Genomic DNA, 17,591 nt, shown 5'->3' with positions numbered 1-17,591 from the left:
ATGCTCCTGCATCAATAGTCAGTAGAAGTAAATATAGTGCCCATGTATCAGTGGGAATAATAGAAGACATTCCTTTTCTGATGGGCATTGGTATCAATATAAATAACAAAATTACAGGTTTAGTAATAAATCACCATGCATTGGTGTTAGTAAAAAATAGAGCATAAATCCCAATGGGGGAATTATTCTTTGTGATGCAGCGCCTCACATCTGTTGCTGCTCTCATAACATTGAATAGGAAATCCTGCAAGCCAAAAACAGCAATCCTAAAAATATATGAAAAACTGAAAATTGTAATCATTGTGGAAAATGTTCCCTCAATAACTTGAGATCATAGATCCTGTTTTGCAAAGAAGTGCCCACAGGCCTAGACTGACATTGTTTATGTTACTATAGTGACTGTAGCCGTGACTGTAGCCAGGTTACTCCAGTTACACATTCTGCAAAGGCATTTTGTGTTCATAAAACCATTGAAGCAGTTTCATCTCATCCTGCCACCATTATGGGACGTATTCCGACTGGCAGCGCGTCTCCAGGAACTCGGGGCAGTTCTGGAGGAAGCTCTGACCCTCTGAACTTCTATTGTACCAACTACAACAGCTCGTATGGTGAGAGTAACAGTGGGAGAGCAAAGCAAATAAAGAAGTTTGTTTTTCAAGACTTTTTATTAACTAAGAATGCAAATTAGTGATGTGCAGATACCAAAAGAGAATCATGTTTTATTTTTTATAGGTGTATGAAAAGTTGCTGGTCTTAGGTTCAGAACTTTGCACAGTGTTGCACCTTCAAACAAAAGTCACGTAAATACTAATCCATACAATCTGCACATTTACAGGCACAAATAAGCATAGGTATAAGGATGGGAATGTTTTTGTAAACTTTTTGTTAGCTTTGGGCTACCCACCACCAGTATTGTTTTAACAACTATTGTAAGTAAATTCCCCCACCTACTAGATTGTAAGCTCTTCGGGGCAGGCTACTCTCCTCCTGTATCACTGTCTGTCATTTGCAACCCCTATTTAATGTACAGCGCTGCGTAATATGTTGGCGCTATATAAATCTTGTTTATTAATATTAATAATAATAATACCAAGCTATCTCCAATCTTGGGGCTCTATTTATAAAACCAGGAATCAGACATTATTATTATTATTATTGTTATTATTATTAAACAGGATTTGTATAGCGCCAACATAATATTCTGCGCTGTACATTAAATAGGGGTCACAAATGACAGACGAATACAGACAGTGACACAGTAGGAGTGGACCCTGCCCCGAAGAGCTTACAATCTAGGAGACATTAACTGAAACATTCCCTCCTGGGTATCTTCCAGGTCCATTTGTTTAAATGACAGTAATGGATTCACACCAGGGAATGTTCCCACCGTGTTTTACAAATAGGACCTTTGTTGTTCCTTTTGGCATTAATAAATAATCCTATATATTCCTATATACCGTAAGATTACACATAGTTGTGTATTAACTGCAAAACAGTGGAAGTTAGGTCCATGGTAGATGACTATTTTTCTTGTAACTTGCTGGACAAAGAGGCCAACTGAGAGCTGTGTCCTATAGAATGTGTTCCTGTAGTCTTGGCATTATTATTTTCTGGTTTCCAGCATCTAATTCTGCAGAAATGTTCAGGAGAATAGGGATTGACTCTTGGCACTCTTGGTGCTTATCACCTGTATGGTTCTTTATAGAATGATCCGGCGCAGTTTTAGTATTGTTGCATCTTCTGGATGCAATTTTTTTTAAATCATACATTTCATTTTATGTAAGCCTTCAGCTAATTGGCAACTGAATTGTTGCAACTGAACAGGTCTGTAGTAGGTCAGACCAGAGTATATAAAACTTATAATACAGTGATAAAGAAAATTGAAGAAACAATGGAAAATGACACAAAGTGCCCTGTTGGTGAGTAGTGTGTGAGAACACAGATCAAAAAGACAATAGTCATATTTTTAATTTAGGTGATCATTTTACAAGGGTTATGAACTGTTGGGTCTCTGTGTGCCCCCTTATACCACCCCTTGAAACCAAAAGCTGCCTTGTGTGGTCACGTAATCTCAAGTACCCCTCGACATAGGTTCATATTTTACCATTACCAGCATGTTCAGATGTTCTCCATTTACTTACATATCATAATACCTAATAATATTCCAAATTATCAATAATTAAGAAGAGTAGAACCCCTCCCTGAATTATTAGGTAGCCCACAAGGATAAGGATCTTTAGTCTAGCCATTTAGCTGAAGTTGTATAATTCCACTGAACTTGTGGATTGGATTTGTAAACTGAGCCTTTTCAAAGTTTTCTGCCGTGCTGACTTGGAAGAGATGAGCATAAGCTAACACATTAATGTTACACAGTAATATCCATTTTTATTCTGTGCAGGTATGGCATTGCAAAAAACACGATAAAGTCCTGTAATTAGGTTTATTAGGTCACCCCTTTTAACTTTTGCATCTAGTTTATAAAGATAATGGGATTTTGGCCATAGACTGGCAATGGTTTTCCTTAATAATTCCTGGTGGGCGGATACCTGTTCATCCTCATTCAGTTTGTTCCAATGCCACCTCTTCCTCCAACCTTGGTCTGGCATTTACAGCATGCCTGGTCTTCTGATTCTTCAATTTCCTCTATATACAGTACATAAATACCATTTACTACCTTAAAGTGACCCTGTTACTACTGTAACAATTGCAGGATAAAGCACAAAAAAGCAAGTAATTTACATGGCCACTTGCAGTGTCTTTCATTTCTAAAAGTTTTTTTTTCACTTGCAATGTGCCTTTGAACTTGCAGTAACATTTGACTACTTGAGTGTTGTAGAGCTATTGTGATCACATTCCGTCTCAGAGCTTTTGAATGTCTACACAACAGAGGCTTCTACATGAATAGAATAAATTAATTACACATATAATTTTAAGGAATACTTTGTATGAAATGCATTATTTGGTGCCAGGTTCTCTTCAGTGCTCTTTATTACCCCCTGTAGGAAAATAGCCCACCTGCCATATGCACAACTCAAATTTAGGAACATTCTGTCTTTTATTAGAAATTTAGGCCACCTTTACCAGGACTTAGTCAGATACAGAAAAACTTTTATGTCAGATTAAAATTAATAAAATAAGATCATAGTTTAAATGCATGTGTTGACTCTTCTCATATTCTCACATTGGTCTTATTCAGGTCACCCTCAGTATGTACCAGGTGGTGTGCAACATCCTGGCACACTTACCCATCGCAGCACAGGATACCAATCAAATTTTCGACCGGCTGTATACTATTCACCCAACCTGGACCGGAAAGACAACCCACCAATGGGGTAAGCTTCAATGTTGAGTTTTTGCATGGGTACGATGGAGGCAAGCGATTTTTTTCAGCTGAATCAATATTCATAATGAAATAAATCGATTTATTACAAAACTTACGTGGTCCTTTGCTAAGCTTCAAAGTATTTCCTCTTCCAATGAAAGAAGCAGTAGACTGTGACCAGAAACAATAACTGTTTTTAAAGCTAAACTTCAGGCAGATCTAAAAGACACAATAATGCAGCTATGCAATCATTAATACTTCATTAATTGTATCTTAAATGAAAGAAGTTCGCTGCCCAAACTAAAAGTGGAGTACTTTCTAACCACTCTTCAGGTTCCATGAGATGCTAGATCTAATACAGGATCTATTCTTATGAACCCGGGTGAGTCCTCTGCTCCACATAATTTTGCATAATGTCCAAGTCCAATGTCCAAGGCCCCATCAAACATAAAAAAGGCCTTCCTATATAATACTTCCTATATATTAACTTTCTGAATGCCGATATTGTGGCTTTACAAGAAACACACTTCATTATACACTTCTCACTGGCCTACCAACACAAGAATTATAGGATGTTCTTCACTGCTAATTCAGGTAAGAAACACTTTGTGATGGCCCTCTATGTGGCTAAACATTTGGTCTTTCAAGCTATTGAAACACTGAAGGACCCAGAGGGTAGATTTCTACTGGTGATTGGATCCATTGCTGGTTGCTTGGTACATTTGCGTTCTACTATGCCCTCATATCAGGTCAAACTGCCTTCTTTAGGACACTCTTTGTTCGAATTATGCCTAAGGATGCCCAGTTATAGACATCCACCCAAACAGAGCAACAAACTGATCGATTTGGTAAGGGAGGTAGACATGGTGGATATCTAGAGGGAGATGAATGCCTCATCCTGGGACTACACATTTTATTCCGCAGGTCACCAGCAAATCTCCAGAATCTTCCATATCTTCTTCCTCCACTTCTCTACCCTGGGTCTCTGGGTCAAGGATTCTTTCTGTCTCATGGTCAGACCATGACCCTATCTTGGTCACCATGTGTGGCCTAGAGGGAAGACCATCTGGCTACCGTTGCCAGTTGAATGATGAGTGTCTGAATTCTAAACTCACAGATTACGGTGACCTCTTATCGAGATAAAAAAAGAATCCTTGGTTGGATTTGAAGATTGAAGCCAAAGATTAAGGCTTTTCGTACTGAGATTAACTTTTGCCTCACCACCATAGCTAAAAAAACGCTCCAATGGGTAGGTCACAAATTTTTAATAAGGAGGGATAAGCCAGGGAAAATATTGGTATCAAACTAAATCCAAAACCCAAATTTTAGGCTCTACCCAAAATTAAAACCCGCTCGGGATGGGTTACACAAGACTCAGAACTAACCTTGGTGGTTTTTGAGACATTCTACAAGAATCTTGGCCCTCAGATTACCCCCTACTTTATTGCACTTTGAAAAGGAGATAGGATAATGCAGGATACCAAATTGGCGTATATTAGTGTCCTACCCATACCAGGGAAAGATCACACCTCAGTAACCAACTATCACCCATGTGATTTGAAGATTATGAATAAATCCTCTCAATTCACCCAAACTCCTTCCTGGGGCCTATATTTACCCCAACCAAGTGGGCTTCATGGCATATAGACAAGCACCTGACCAAACAAGATCTGGACATCCAGAATACAGATCAATAAAAAATTGAGTTTGCAATACAATTTTGCACTAATATATCTTACAACATAATATCTACACATATGTGCTATGTTGTATTCTTATAAATCAGATATATCATATGTTATAATGTATTATTATTAATATAAATATTGTACAATCTCTGTAAAAATATATAGTGTGAAATGTTCGCTTGTTGTTCACCTTCAAATTTCAAAGTATGAAATAAAAAAACTGCAGCTTAGAAAAATCTTTTTCCCTCCCCTGCTAAACAAGTTTTTGCTATGTAAAAGAGAAGTGTTCATTTTAGTACTAAATGGGAAGAAAATCAACCCTTAAGGAAGTAAAACAGGTTCACCTTCAATTTAACTTGCTCCCTATGCCTAAAGGTAAGGAGCAGTTAAAAAATATGTAAGGGACAAATTAATATATAAATTAAACTTACAAACTTGAGTAATGTACAAGGTGTCTTCAGTGCTGAGATTGTTTAAGCTGCACCTTAAATTCTTCTCAGTCCATGGACTCTCTGGATATACTTAAACCAAAAACATTACATCACCACATTTGGTCTAATACCAGAAATGGTTAGATGCCCCAGAGAACTTCAGAAAGAAAGTGTTCACAATGTTCCCAGCCCCTTTAAAACCATTTTTCAGTGGTGAGAATTCAGATTGTGGTTATGGATCCAAGCTTCATAGGACAGAAGATAGCAACATATCACATTAAGACAGGGTTCAGCAAACCTTTTTGGCTACTAGGCCATTTTAGGAGGTCAAGAAGGCACACTAGGCCCAACTCTCTCTCTCTCCCTGATGGCTCTGTCCCCCACCAGGAATGCCCCTAAAGGGAAATCCCTGTCCTTCGCAATGCATTCGGAGGAGAGAAATGTCCCCCTACCCCGGCGGCAGAAGTGTTAACGCAGGCTGCGGTAAATAGGGAAGGCAAGCATAACAAGGAGGCTCAAGAGCCCGCAGGTTGCTGACCCCTGCCGGCCGAGATTAGGCCTATCGACCAGGGGGGCGTTGGGCCGGAAAGGACTACTGGCTGGGCCGTATCTGGCCTAAAGGCCGGAGTTTGCTGACCCCTGCATTAGAGATGTCATTGGGGGTTGTGCATTAGAATTTAGAACAATACATTTTGCATTTAAAGGGAATTCTCCATATCGTTTGATGGCCAATTTAAGGGGGACTCTAGATTCCATCTAGGATCATACACAGAGCTGTAAAAACCAACAGCGAGTAAATTAAAATTTAAAAAAAAATGGATACCACTCTACTAGCTCAAACTGGACACCTTGCTAACCATCCTTTGCTCTTTTGTTGCTCAGGCTAATGTTGAGGAACAATTACACATCTATCACAAACAGAGATTTTGTTTCCCCTCAACATGCGACAGGAACGGAGCCGCTGCCCCACATGCTATACTCCCCACAAAGTGGATTCATCCGAAGCAGCGAAGTCACCATTCCCAAATCCAGAGCTGTGAGTATTAGGTGCCTGTAGACAGCAGAATATCATCTTCACATAATTGTGATTTAGGCAGGAAAACAATGATTGATTAGTTTAGAAGACTAAAGCTACCTACACATACTGGATTTCTGTTGCTGGAAATTATTTTTTGGGGATTGAACCAGGGACAGTAAAATGAACACTGCACACACAGTGCTGTTTAGTTCCGGGAGGCCCCCCACAGTGACCTCCACCATTGGAAATGGCAGTGTTAGTCCCTGGCAGGTTGTTAATGATTCTCCTAGTGAATTGCTAAATAACATCAGGGGACCACTGTACACTTTCTAGATTTTAATATTATTATACATGTACATAGCTTTAGGTGGGGATAAGGGCAACATGGAGTGGGGATAAGGGCAACCACAGAACAGTTTGGAGCTCCCTATCAGATTTGCTTGAATATGCACAAGACAGATGTTCTTTAAATTGTAATTTACCAACATGTCCAATCTGTGCACATATAGGATGACAAATCATGGAGAAGAACTGGATCATCCAGTACTATAGTTATCAAAACTGAAATGTGATTGCTAGCCCCTTAGTATTAGTATAAAGGAAAGGAAAAAAGAAAGAGCAGAAGGGGTTTTTGGGCAAATTTTGCAAATTATAAATCAAACATAGAGAAAAAAATTACATTGAGAATACATAAGATATAAGTCTCAGCTCAAGAACAAACTTTGTGGAGTGCACTTGAGACTAAGTACTATACATTATAATTCTAAGTAGTATAGGTTTTCTTATCGTCTATATAACCATGGGATAGTGTACTGGACAGCTTTTGTAGAGAAATATTGAGTCTCAGATTCGTGTCACCCTACTGGGCTTTTTCTGGGGATATTGAGGTCTATCGAGCAATTTATAAGGAATAAGTGGTAAGGAGTAGATGACAAGGTGGTAAAGGTATAAAGATTACTTAAGATTATTTGAAGACAGCTTTAAATTCTGACCCATGGGAGATGTCTCTATTAGTTGATTTGGTGCTGAAGTAAATGTCAGTACATTGTTGGTCATGCCAGTTAGATTCTTGCTTAAGGATTTAATTAAGGCATTTAGAGTCTCAGCATCTCCTTTCCTTTATACAGGTAGTCCCTGGTCCCTGGTTTTCGAGATAGGGACTGTAGTTGAATTTGTATGCAAGTCAGAACAGGTACATTGTTTTAATAAATGCAATTAGGACAGATGTTTGTCTCAACATATTATTAGGCAGTGTGATGTAAGTTATTGTATAAAATCCTCACTGTGAGCTAATCACAAAGCAATTCATTTATTAACTTCTGGAGCAAGCTTTGCTTCGATATGCAAAAAGAAACAACTGCAGAGTTTGTCTTGGTCATTAAATAGTTACAAGACCTTGCAGAACAGCCCATAAGATCACCCACAACCTCAGCTGTGTTTAGCAAAAGATTTCTTCTGCAAATCATACAAACCGATCCCCCCCCATCAAGCCTCTGTCCTGCACACGAGCAAGCAGGGAAGCACGTTCATATCTAGGAGTTGGGGACTACCTGTAATTAATGAAAACCTTTTTTAAAAGAAAAAAAAAAAGCCTGACATTGCCTACCTCTCATTCTGTAAATATGTGTTCTGCTGCTGCAATGACCTCAATACTCTGCAAATCACTGACCTGGGACATGCTTGCAGATCAGGCGTTTGGTCTGCTGATGGAAAGCCAGGATCAGCCAGGCAATTAGCAAAGATCAGCAATATCAGTTGTAATTTTTAGTGCAGGTTTTTCCAATTTGTCAGGATGATCTCATGAGTTTTATTCTGGATCTTGACAGGTGAAGTCCGTGCACTTTGACACGCGGGATCACGGTTCCAGCATTATTGCAGGTGTCCAACCTCAACATCGACCACTGCTGCTTGTGCCTCATGGAAAGGGGTCCCCTGAAGTGGAAAATTTCCGACATGTGAGTTGTAGGGAGGTTATCTTAAATGTTTGAGAAATAGGCAAATCACTTGATATTAACAATAGTCCTACAAAGAACTTTGAACATTTTTACTTTTGTGTGGAGTGTAAAAAGTTATGGAAATAATCTGAGATTAACGGGAAGTATGAGAATCAGGAATGCTAAAATTATCAATATGCATACTGGTAATGCCGTAATACCAGAATTGTATAACTGTGCTCATCAGTCTCATAAAGTAAAAGTAGCCAAAGGGTGGGTTAGAAACTTTTTCAGAACTTTATTGCTTTTTTAGTTGGTCTCTCCCATTCATCTCTTTATTTGTGACCACATCTGTGTGCTTCAGCACTGGCAACTGGAGAATATTAGTATTGGTATATAATGCCTGGGTGGTCTAAGGGGTCTTCACTGCATCTGAAGTCTGTCTGGATAGATGAAAGGAGATTGTGAAAACCCATGCAGGGTGTTTAGGATAAAATCACACATGTACTTGCATGCACATTTAGGAGATTCTGAAGACTAATGATGATATGTGTTGCTGGCCAATATGTGCTTGGATCAAGGTAAGGTACACACAATTCATGATCCGGTGCAGTGGCAAATGTAGCCAACGATGGGTGGCTGTGCAGAACTAAATTATTTACAGGATTACGGATTTCAAAGACATAGAAGAATTGATTGAGGAAGCAAAATAAAAGGCTTTCTATTACACATCTGTGCTATGTAATAGTTGGAAAGCAGTGCATGGAATTGTAAGGTAAAAAAAAAAAATTGTATGCCAATATTAAATATTACAAGCACATTTAAAATGATTTTTCTCATATTTCACCTTTTTTTTCCCTATTCTTCTCACTTCCTCTTACAATGTGAATTCCCCTTTTCCCATAGGGTCCAAGTTTTATGTCCACAGAATACAAAACCAGATTTAATGCACACTCGCCTCACCAGACAGGTAAGTTTTTGTGTTACATAATGGTAATGGTCACTCCACCCAGACCTGACAATTCCTGCCAGATGTAACATCAGACCTGTATGGAGCCCCTGCACCTACAGAGATTGCTCCATGCAGAGATTATGACTCTGATTATTATTGAGATCCCTCTTCATCAGGGGTTTAATCATTGTGCGTGAAGAATCTTGATCAATACTTCTGCTGGGTTATATTGATTTGTCAATAAGGTTAGAAGCTCCAAAATTAGGATGTGTGACAACCTAACAATTTATCAGAAAGCTGAAGCCCGTACCTGCGCAGTAGGACCTCTAGTCTGCATGTGCAGGAAAAAAATTCCACGCATGCGCAGTACAATGTCAGAGAACCTACTGCGCATGTGCAAGATATCAATTTAAAAATTGTGCACTAGAGTTGACCAAGATTGGGGTCCCAATGGGCAGGGGCAAATCCAACCTCCACACCTGCGCTGTAGAACCATCTTAAAATCGGTTCCTACTGCTCAGGCATGAACATCCAATTTGACGCCTGTGCAGTAGGATCCTACTTATGATAGTTCTACTGCCCATGTGCGGAAAGTCAGGTCCAACTGCCCAGGAGGGAAATCGAAAACCCATGCACCCTCTCCTAGTAACAAACACTGTATCATCCCTTCCTTTTATTTGCAGGCTCCTCTCAGAATGCTGTTGTTGGTGCAATGGAGAATTCAGGATTCACTGAGGGGTCAGCCATGGAACCCATCACCCATCATCCATATTCACAACACCGTGTGCCGGTAAATATAATATTAGAGCATTATAATACTGCACTGTACAATACTGGACATCATCTGCTATAGTGCACCCCATTCTCTGAGAGCATTAATTCAGGGCTACAAAGAATAATACAAACATCCAAATATCTAACAAAAGAAATTAAGAAAAATACACATTTTAGGGTAAAAAGCTAACTCCTCCCTTTCCATCTTTACCGATGTAGCGATACATGGCGATACATCGATACCGATGTGGGATACATACGTCACATATCCCAGGAGTCTGTGAGCTGCTCCTTCTGCTCATGCATGAGATTGGACATGCGCAGAAGGGGCTTTCCCAGAATCAGGATCCTGTACCTGTCATTCCTATTATTTGATCCTGGAACTCACCTGGAACTTGTGATGTTGGATCACTCAATGCTGTCTTCCTTGTTACTATTGTGCTTGTTATATTGTGCATTGTTACATTTTGTAGCAGTTTTGCTGAGCTCTTTTAGCTGCTTAGGGTTGATTGCAGGAGTCCTCTTGAGTGAACGAGGCTTCTTGAAATGTCACTCACTGGAATTCAGTATCTTCATCTTCACATGAGCTAGCTTGCAGTTGGTTAAAGCTTCCCACAATGGTATGACAATGCCACCATTGCATTGCAAGGTAGTGGGTGATCATTGTGACATCATTGTGAGTCAGGCCTAAACATTTAAATACATATTTTTTACAGCTTTTAGGCGTACACGGTGCATGTGCAGCAACATATTAAAACAAAGCCACCCTCTCCCACACAGGTGATTATCTGTAATCCTATGTGTGCCAGTTACTGATGTATTTTATGTGACGTTGTGATTAAAGGTTTTGTTTGTTTTGTAGAAGGGGTATCACCGACTGATGGGACTCAGTATCACCAAGACAGATTTTTTGCCAGGCTCCTTGTTGCAGGTATACACATAATTATTTTATAAAAGTTTATTTATTTAAGTTTATGTTAAAAATAAATGAAAAAAACAAAACAAAACAAAACAAAAACAATCAATAGTGAAGCAAGAGCTGTTACAATTTATTTGTTATGTTTCTGATGCTGGGTTCTGGTGCAGCTCATTAAAAAGTTTCAGTTGGGGAAGTTTTAAAGTAAACTTTGAACATTTGCTTTTCAGATGGAGGGTTATTGCAGAAAGAGACAGATAATGTTCCTTCTGCAATAACTTCTCTTACCTGCCTGATCGCCACTAAGCTGCACATCCAAGCTTTGCCTGCACATGCTGGGAATTAATTATTGAAAGCGCAGGAGTTACAGCACAGCCCAGCCCAGCCAATCAAGATGAACTCATTTCATCCTCAGGAAGTGAGGAAGGCACTGGTGGATTTAGTTCCACATTAAAATTCATCTCCATGCAAAATATGTGATTTAAACCTTATCAAAGTGGTACAAATGATATAAACTTGCTTTGTTTAAACTACAAACCTCACAAATCAAAATATAACCTTGTAAAAGCGTTGGCAGTATCTGTAGCAAATCCTTCACCTTAACCATTGCCATGTCTGGGAAGTTTTTAAAACTTTAACTTCAAATAAAGCCCTTGCAAAGTTTGTATCTTAATCCTAGGTGAGTATTGGCTAAATGATCCAGTATTATTATTTTGGTGTCGGAATCCCAACTTCAATCTATTCCAAGGGGGCCTTAAGGCTTGTATAGAAGTCCAATGAACAAGCACTGTACACACAGAGCCTTTCTGTTCTACAGAGAGTGGAGGACAAGTGAACGGGACCACATGGTGCTCTTCAATATAGAGATGTACATTAGTCATTCCCAATCAGTATTGAACATAATGATTGTTAGGTTTACTTTCATATTATATTCATCATATTATAAAGACAGAATACAATAACACCACACTGCCCAATATGTTGAGACAAACATCTGTCCTAATTCCAACTTACATACAAATTCAACTTAAGATCAAACCTAGTCCCTATCTCGTATGTAACCCGGGGACTACCTGTAAATTATCACTCTTCAAGGAGCTCGGTGAACAAGATACTGATCTGTTGAGATCAGACAATGCAAGTACATGCATGCCCTTTTTTAACATTTCCTTTTATGATTGGATATTCTTTGTAAAGTAAAAAAAAGCAGAATCATTTTGCTAAAGAAATTAAGTGAAGGGTGATGTTTGAACAGAAGTGGGATATTTTACCACTTGAGTCCCTGCAGACGGAATAATCCAAGAGCCTTGAAATCCATTCATAAACTTTTTACAATAACAATGTATTATTTCATGCTAAAGTTATGTATGCTGGTACTTTATTCAATTGCAACTCTTTTGCAGGGAAGAGAGCCACTTCCAGCATTAGCCAGGAACTCTGAAAGAGACAGTGGTTTCTCCAGAGAAACGGATCAAGTACTCCGGACTAGTGTAAGAATCAATTACAACTTTGCCACGATTATGATTGACATACTGTGTGGGATTACAGGAAATTTTCTTGGGTTGGATGTATTAAAATCAGTTGATGGTTAAGATGATACACACAAATCACCTGCGTCAGCTTTTACCATCAAACATTTATCAGAGATTAACTTCAATGTAAACAATACAATTGCCAATGAAAAAGGACCTAACATACAGTTACTTACATTTCCATCTCATAATGCAGCTGGAAAGCATCTAATGTGCAGCATACAACCAGAGACTAATATGTTGTGCCTTTACCCATCCCTCTATTATATTACACTTAGCATGATATTTATTGCAGGATAGACAGGTGATGTGCCATCTGCAAAAGAAATATACGGTACATATCTTTTTGCAGACTTTCTTTCTGTTATGTACGCTGTATTTCACATGTTCAACATAGGGTATTATCATGGCATACCCAGCTCCCTGGATGGAATGAACTCTCATATGCATTCATGGCAGTTATTTCCTAGCCCAGCCAACCAAGACAGTAAGTAACCTGTATGTGAACTGGGTAAAAATGCAGATGTGAAGACATACACTTTAAACATTGCAAACAGGCAGGTAGGTTTATTTTTTCTTGCAGAAATAGCATTGGCTGTCCCTTTTGTAGTTTTTTTTATTATTTCTAAAGTTTGGTTCCACTTTAGGGAAAAACTTCTACCAAGCCATTAAAACTTTATTAACATGGGGGAACCCCTTGAACTAATGTTTAGGCTATAATTACTATATCTACAGAAGATAGTAGATAGTGCAGTGGTCGGGGGAAGAATGCCTCTTACATTACTGGCCTGTAGCAAATAACCTGTGGAGGAATCGTGGATGAAGAACACTGAGACAATACCAAAGTTAAAAGAAAAAAAAAAATTTTTTTCTAAAAATGTAATAGGAATAGGTAAAGCCAGGATCAAAAATGTCAAATATTGCAGTTTACTAGTCCTTTGATGTGATAGCTGCATTAATCAACTGAATTGGAATTTATGCTAAAAAAAATGATAATGAACAGGCATTTTTGTTCTGGGCTGTAAACATCTTTGAGAGTATAAACTGCACGATGAGGGTGGAGGGTACTAATAAATCATATGGAAAGTGGAAATGACAACTCTTGTCTTTCTATTTTGATTTAGTGGGCAGTTCTTCACTTCTGAAGGCCATGCTGCTTTGAACAGATTAAGGCACCTAATCATTTTTTTAATCAATGTATTGCAAAATTCAAGACTTTTGTGAATGCGACCAAAACTGAACTATTTAGCATGTTTTAACTTTTAATTAAGCTATCAATTGTTACGTGATTTGCAAAATGACATTAATGACCAGGTTTATATATATATATATATATTTTTTGTTGCGGTCAATATTTACAGTATCTGCCTGATGACAACAAATCTGGCAACCTCACAAAGCAGGATGATCTTTTAGGAAGAGTTCATGTTGGAAAGAAGGTCTGTATACAAGCAGGTTATAATTTTTAGCAGTCAGACTTTTTGTTTTCTTTTACATACCTGAGAAAATATTTACCCTCTAACAGGAATCATCTGGATTCAGTAATAATAATCTGAAATATGTGCAGCCTGAAAAGGAGCCTTCACACCATTACCTGACCAATTACAACCAAAGGTACCCTACAAGCTTTATTATTCAATATGAAATGACTTGATTAGGTGTGCCATGCACAGTACAAGAATATGTCCTGTCAAGAATATTTTGGCATCACAGAAGCATGAATGATCGTACTAAAAGAACAATGATGGGTCCCTAAACAATGTAGCACCTATTTAAATAGTCATGCAATTAACCAGGCAACACAGCTCAGTTTACCTAGATGTTTTGTATAAAGCATGCAGGAAATAATATTTTTATATCGATTTCTTGGTGGATTGATGACCAGTTGGAAACAAGCACTTTGCTTTGAGAAGAGCACAAGAGGCTGCAACTCACTCACCCTCCCCATAAATAAAATAGTTGTATGTACAGCGCTCATTTGATCACCTGTCTCTGGAAACAATCATAAGATAGTTTCCAGCAATAGTGATCTACCATCTGTACGGTGCTTTATTCTGAATAAGAGATTTAAAAAGCTTTTGAAGCCAGCTCTATGGAGCTGTCAAAATGAGGTCACAAAGTGCATGGTTTAGTGCAGTGGTCCCGAAACCCCAGGCTGCAGATTGGTGCCAGTCTGTGGCTGGCGAGTTGGGGGCCTCAAATGACAGAAGGCAGAAGCACCGGCAGCCATGTGTAAGCTGTACATATACCAGGCTGGGGCAAAATGTAATACTATGACACCAGGACCTGCTGTCAGAACGGTTGGGGAGCACTGCTTTAATTGACTATATAAGCTAGAAACAGACATAAGTTTCCTTAGAAAAACACAGGAGCTACATGGCTGAAAGCTTTGTGGCCGAGTTGTTATACTGAGCTACCAGTTTCGATACAACTTATATCTTTGATCCAAAATAACATGGGTATTAAAATTCCTACTTAATGAACTGGAATGTCAGGACTAGATGAAGCATCATTTACATTATTTGTTAAACAATATACAAATTATTCTATTTGTCACCATAAATTGACTTCTCCCCTTTACTGCAGGTACATAGATCTAACAACCCGTGGTAAAGATCGAGAGGGCTGGATTCGTTTTGGCATACAGAAACAACTCCACAGTGGCTTCTCTGTAAACAATGAAATACACATAACTGGTATTTAGGCCAAAAGATTAGGAGGTAAAACTGAAATGAAAAAAAAAAGTTGTCCAAAACACAACCTAAACTCATATTTTACTTATAGTTAACCCTTTTGTGACTGAGCTTAGAAGTCCAAACCACACCAGAGCCTTTCAACAAACAAAAGCCAATTTCTCAGCTTCACATTAAACATTTGAATATTCCTAGTTCTCTGCTGGAAGGTACCATATCCACCCAAAGGACATTTTGTGTGGCTTTATAGTAGTGGAAGATTTTTTTTTTTTTCTAACATTCAGTGTCTACCTTTTATGTATTGTTTACTGAAGAACTAATCTTTGGGGTAAAATTCATGAAAGGACTGTTTGAAAAAACCACAATACATACTTTTTCAGAAAAGGGCAAGAGTAAATTATGTTTCATGAAGTATTTATACCAATCCAAATGCTGTCAAGTTTGTCATATGACATTTTTTAGATTTGGGTATAAAATAAAGATTCTGCTGGCTTTCTATGGCAGTAAAGCAGACCTCTAATTCTTTTGCAAACAAAATGACAGGGTGAACTAACAGCATAAAGCTGTTTGCATGAGTCTCACGCATAGTTAACATGTTTGCAACCCCCAATTAAATATTATTGCTTCAGATCATAGCTTCAGGTTATGCAAGAGTAAGCACTGCACATCCACGTCTGCCCATTGCAGAGTTATCTGATGTTTAAGAAACTACAGAAGTGACGTCACATTAATCCACGCTGTTGTCAGGTATCAATTAACCCCCCTAGCGGTACTACCAAGTGTGACTCGGGGTGGATTGTGCTTTGCAGCTCCCTGCTGATGCGAGCAGCAATGTCGGTGGATGTCGGGGGTGAGGCGGGCAGGACAACCCCACTCGCATCACCCGAGAGGATGCAACATCTTTCTGGTGATGCGAGTTGTGATGTATTCGGGGGGTGTGGCCAGGTGGGAAATTTAAAAGCAGATTACAATGTAATCTGCTTTTAAATGGTAATTACAGTAAAAAACACCACAAAACATAACAAAAATAAAATTACATATTTTAGTCCACCAAACATCATTGCCCAGTGCCCTGATTTACATTTTCCCCACCATTATCCCTGACCTTTTGACATTTTTTGATAAATTAGTTTTTTTTGATAATATACATTGTTGTGGTCTATTTCATTATATTTTATGATTTACTATATTATAATAAATATAATATTAATAACTGGGAGTTATTCCTTAGAATTACAGGCCACAATACAAACAAAAATTTTTATGCAAAAAAATTAGGTTCACTTTTTCACTGCATCAAAAAACTGACAGAATTAGAACGCTAGGGGGGTTAATGTATTGCTTGGCATAAACTAAGATTTTATTGTGGAATTCTGCTTATATAGTATAAACTGCTAGAATTTCATAGTCCGTATTCAATGAAAAAAATAGGCAGACCAGTAATAACATACACATATATTTCTTTAAAAAAAAAAAAAGAAACAAAAATGTACAGAACAATGACTGCTGGAAAAATTTAATTACACATTTCTCACTTGGACACTCAAGCAGACTGGACTCGCCAATGATTGTTAGTCATAAGCTCGGCCACAAATAAAAATTACAAATGTAATAGCTACTTCAGCGCTATTAACAATTCCACAGATACAAAGCAAAACAAACAACTTTCACCATCTCTAAACTTACCTTACATGCATGAGGACATTTCCAACAGCCTGCACCTATACAATGCAGAAAATGAACTAATCTTTAAAGAATCTTTATTTTTATAATGTGACATCCCTACCATACAAATATAAAGGATAACCAGTTAAAAAATATATAGATAAAACAGTCAGACAGGTATAGAGCAGTGTGCAGTAGTCTGGTATGTGGGCTGCAGAGCCCGCAGTGCTGTTGCTCAGTATTTTTTCAGGTTGTAGCCCACAGCAAGATGCTGCCTGTTGCTGTTTAGTGGTGGTGAGTGCCATACTGCAGAGCTAGTGCGCTTGTAGTAGCGGGGCTTTCTCTTATAAAACACGTCCTCCAGTTTTGGGCTGTCAATAGTGCCAAATATTTTGTTGACATCTATAGGGCGATAGTACTGTTGGTGTATTGATTGCGCAAGCTGTCTTCCTGCAAAGACAAGCAAGTAGATCAATCATTAGTTATACGCCAATGCAAAGAGAATACTCAAAATAAACATATCTTGCAAGGTACCAGAGTTTGAGTTTACAGACATTACTTAGGCTTTTCTTATGAAAAATTTGTGAAAAAGTCTAGATTCTAGGTCAGATGATTTCCACTAAGTGAGTTCTGACTGGATGGTTTACCTCTTTAAACAGATACCAT

General features: G+C 38.4%; 2 protein-coding genes across 2 annotated transcripts in view; one reads left to right on the top strand and one right to left on the bottom strand.

Annotated features, from left to right (window-relative positions):
* The first annotated feature begins 453 nt into the window (after positions 1-453).
* Positions 454-16,473, top strand: SAXO4 (stabilizer of axonemal microtubules 4). Its single transcript, XM_072421788.1, has 11 exons — positions 454-608; positions 3,197-3,332; positions 6,324-6,477; positions 8,286-8,414; positions 9,300-9,363; positions 10,029-10,135; positions 10,982-11,050; positions 12,439-12,525; positions 13,929-14,006; positions 14,093-14,181; positions 15,154-16,473. Exons 1-11 carry the CDS (start codon positions 503-505, stop codon positions 15,269-15,271), a joined length of 1,137 nt encoding a protein of 378 aa, XP_072277889.1. The 5' UTR covers positions 454-502; the 3' UTR covers positions 15,272-16,473.
* Positions 16,474-16,760: 287 nt separating this feature from the next.
* INCENP (inner centromere protein) overlaps positions 16,761-17,591 on the bottom strand; it is a gene marked incomplete in the record, with an annotated part of 13,085 nt that continues 12,254 nt past the window's right edge. Inside the window, 1 exon segment of the mRNA XM_072421787.1 lies at positions 16,761-17,367. Within this exon segment, the coding sequence (XP_072277888.1) occupies positions 17,161-17,367 (207 nt within the window).

The sequence above is a fragment of the Pyxicephalus adspersus genome, chromosome 9, assembly GCF_032062135.1.
Source record: "Pyxicephalus adspersus chromosome 9, UCB_Pads_2.0, whole genome shotgun sequence".
Classification (NCBI taxonomy): Eukaryota; Metazoa; Chordata; class Amphibia; order Anura; family Pyxicephalidae; genus Pyxicephalus; species Pyxicephalus adspersus.
This window is presented reverse-complemented; position numbering and strand designations above follow the sequence as displayed.

What these genes read in the sequence shown, in the direction of transcription:
- SAXO4 (XM_072421788.1), top strand. Translation starts at nt 503, where the DNA reads ATGGGACGTATTCCGACTGGCAGCGCGTCTCCAGGAACTCGGGGCAGT. An exon ending in AAAGACAACCCACCAATGGG is followed by an intron (nt 3,333 to 6,323) that starts GTAAGCTTCAAT and finishes TTTGTTGCTCAG; the next exon opens with GCTAATGTTGAGGAACAATT. An exon ending in AAGTGGAAAATTTCCGACAT is followed by an intron (nt 8,415 to 9,299) that starts GTGAGTTGTAGG and finishes CTTTTCCCATAG; the next exon opens with GGTCCAAGTTTTATGTCCAC.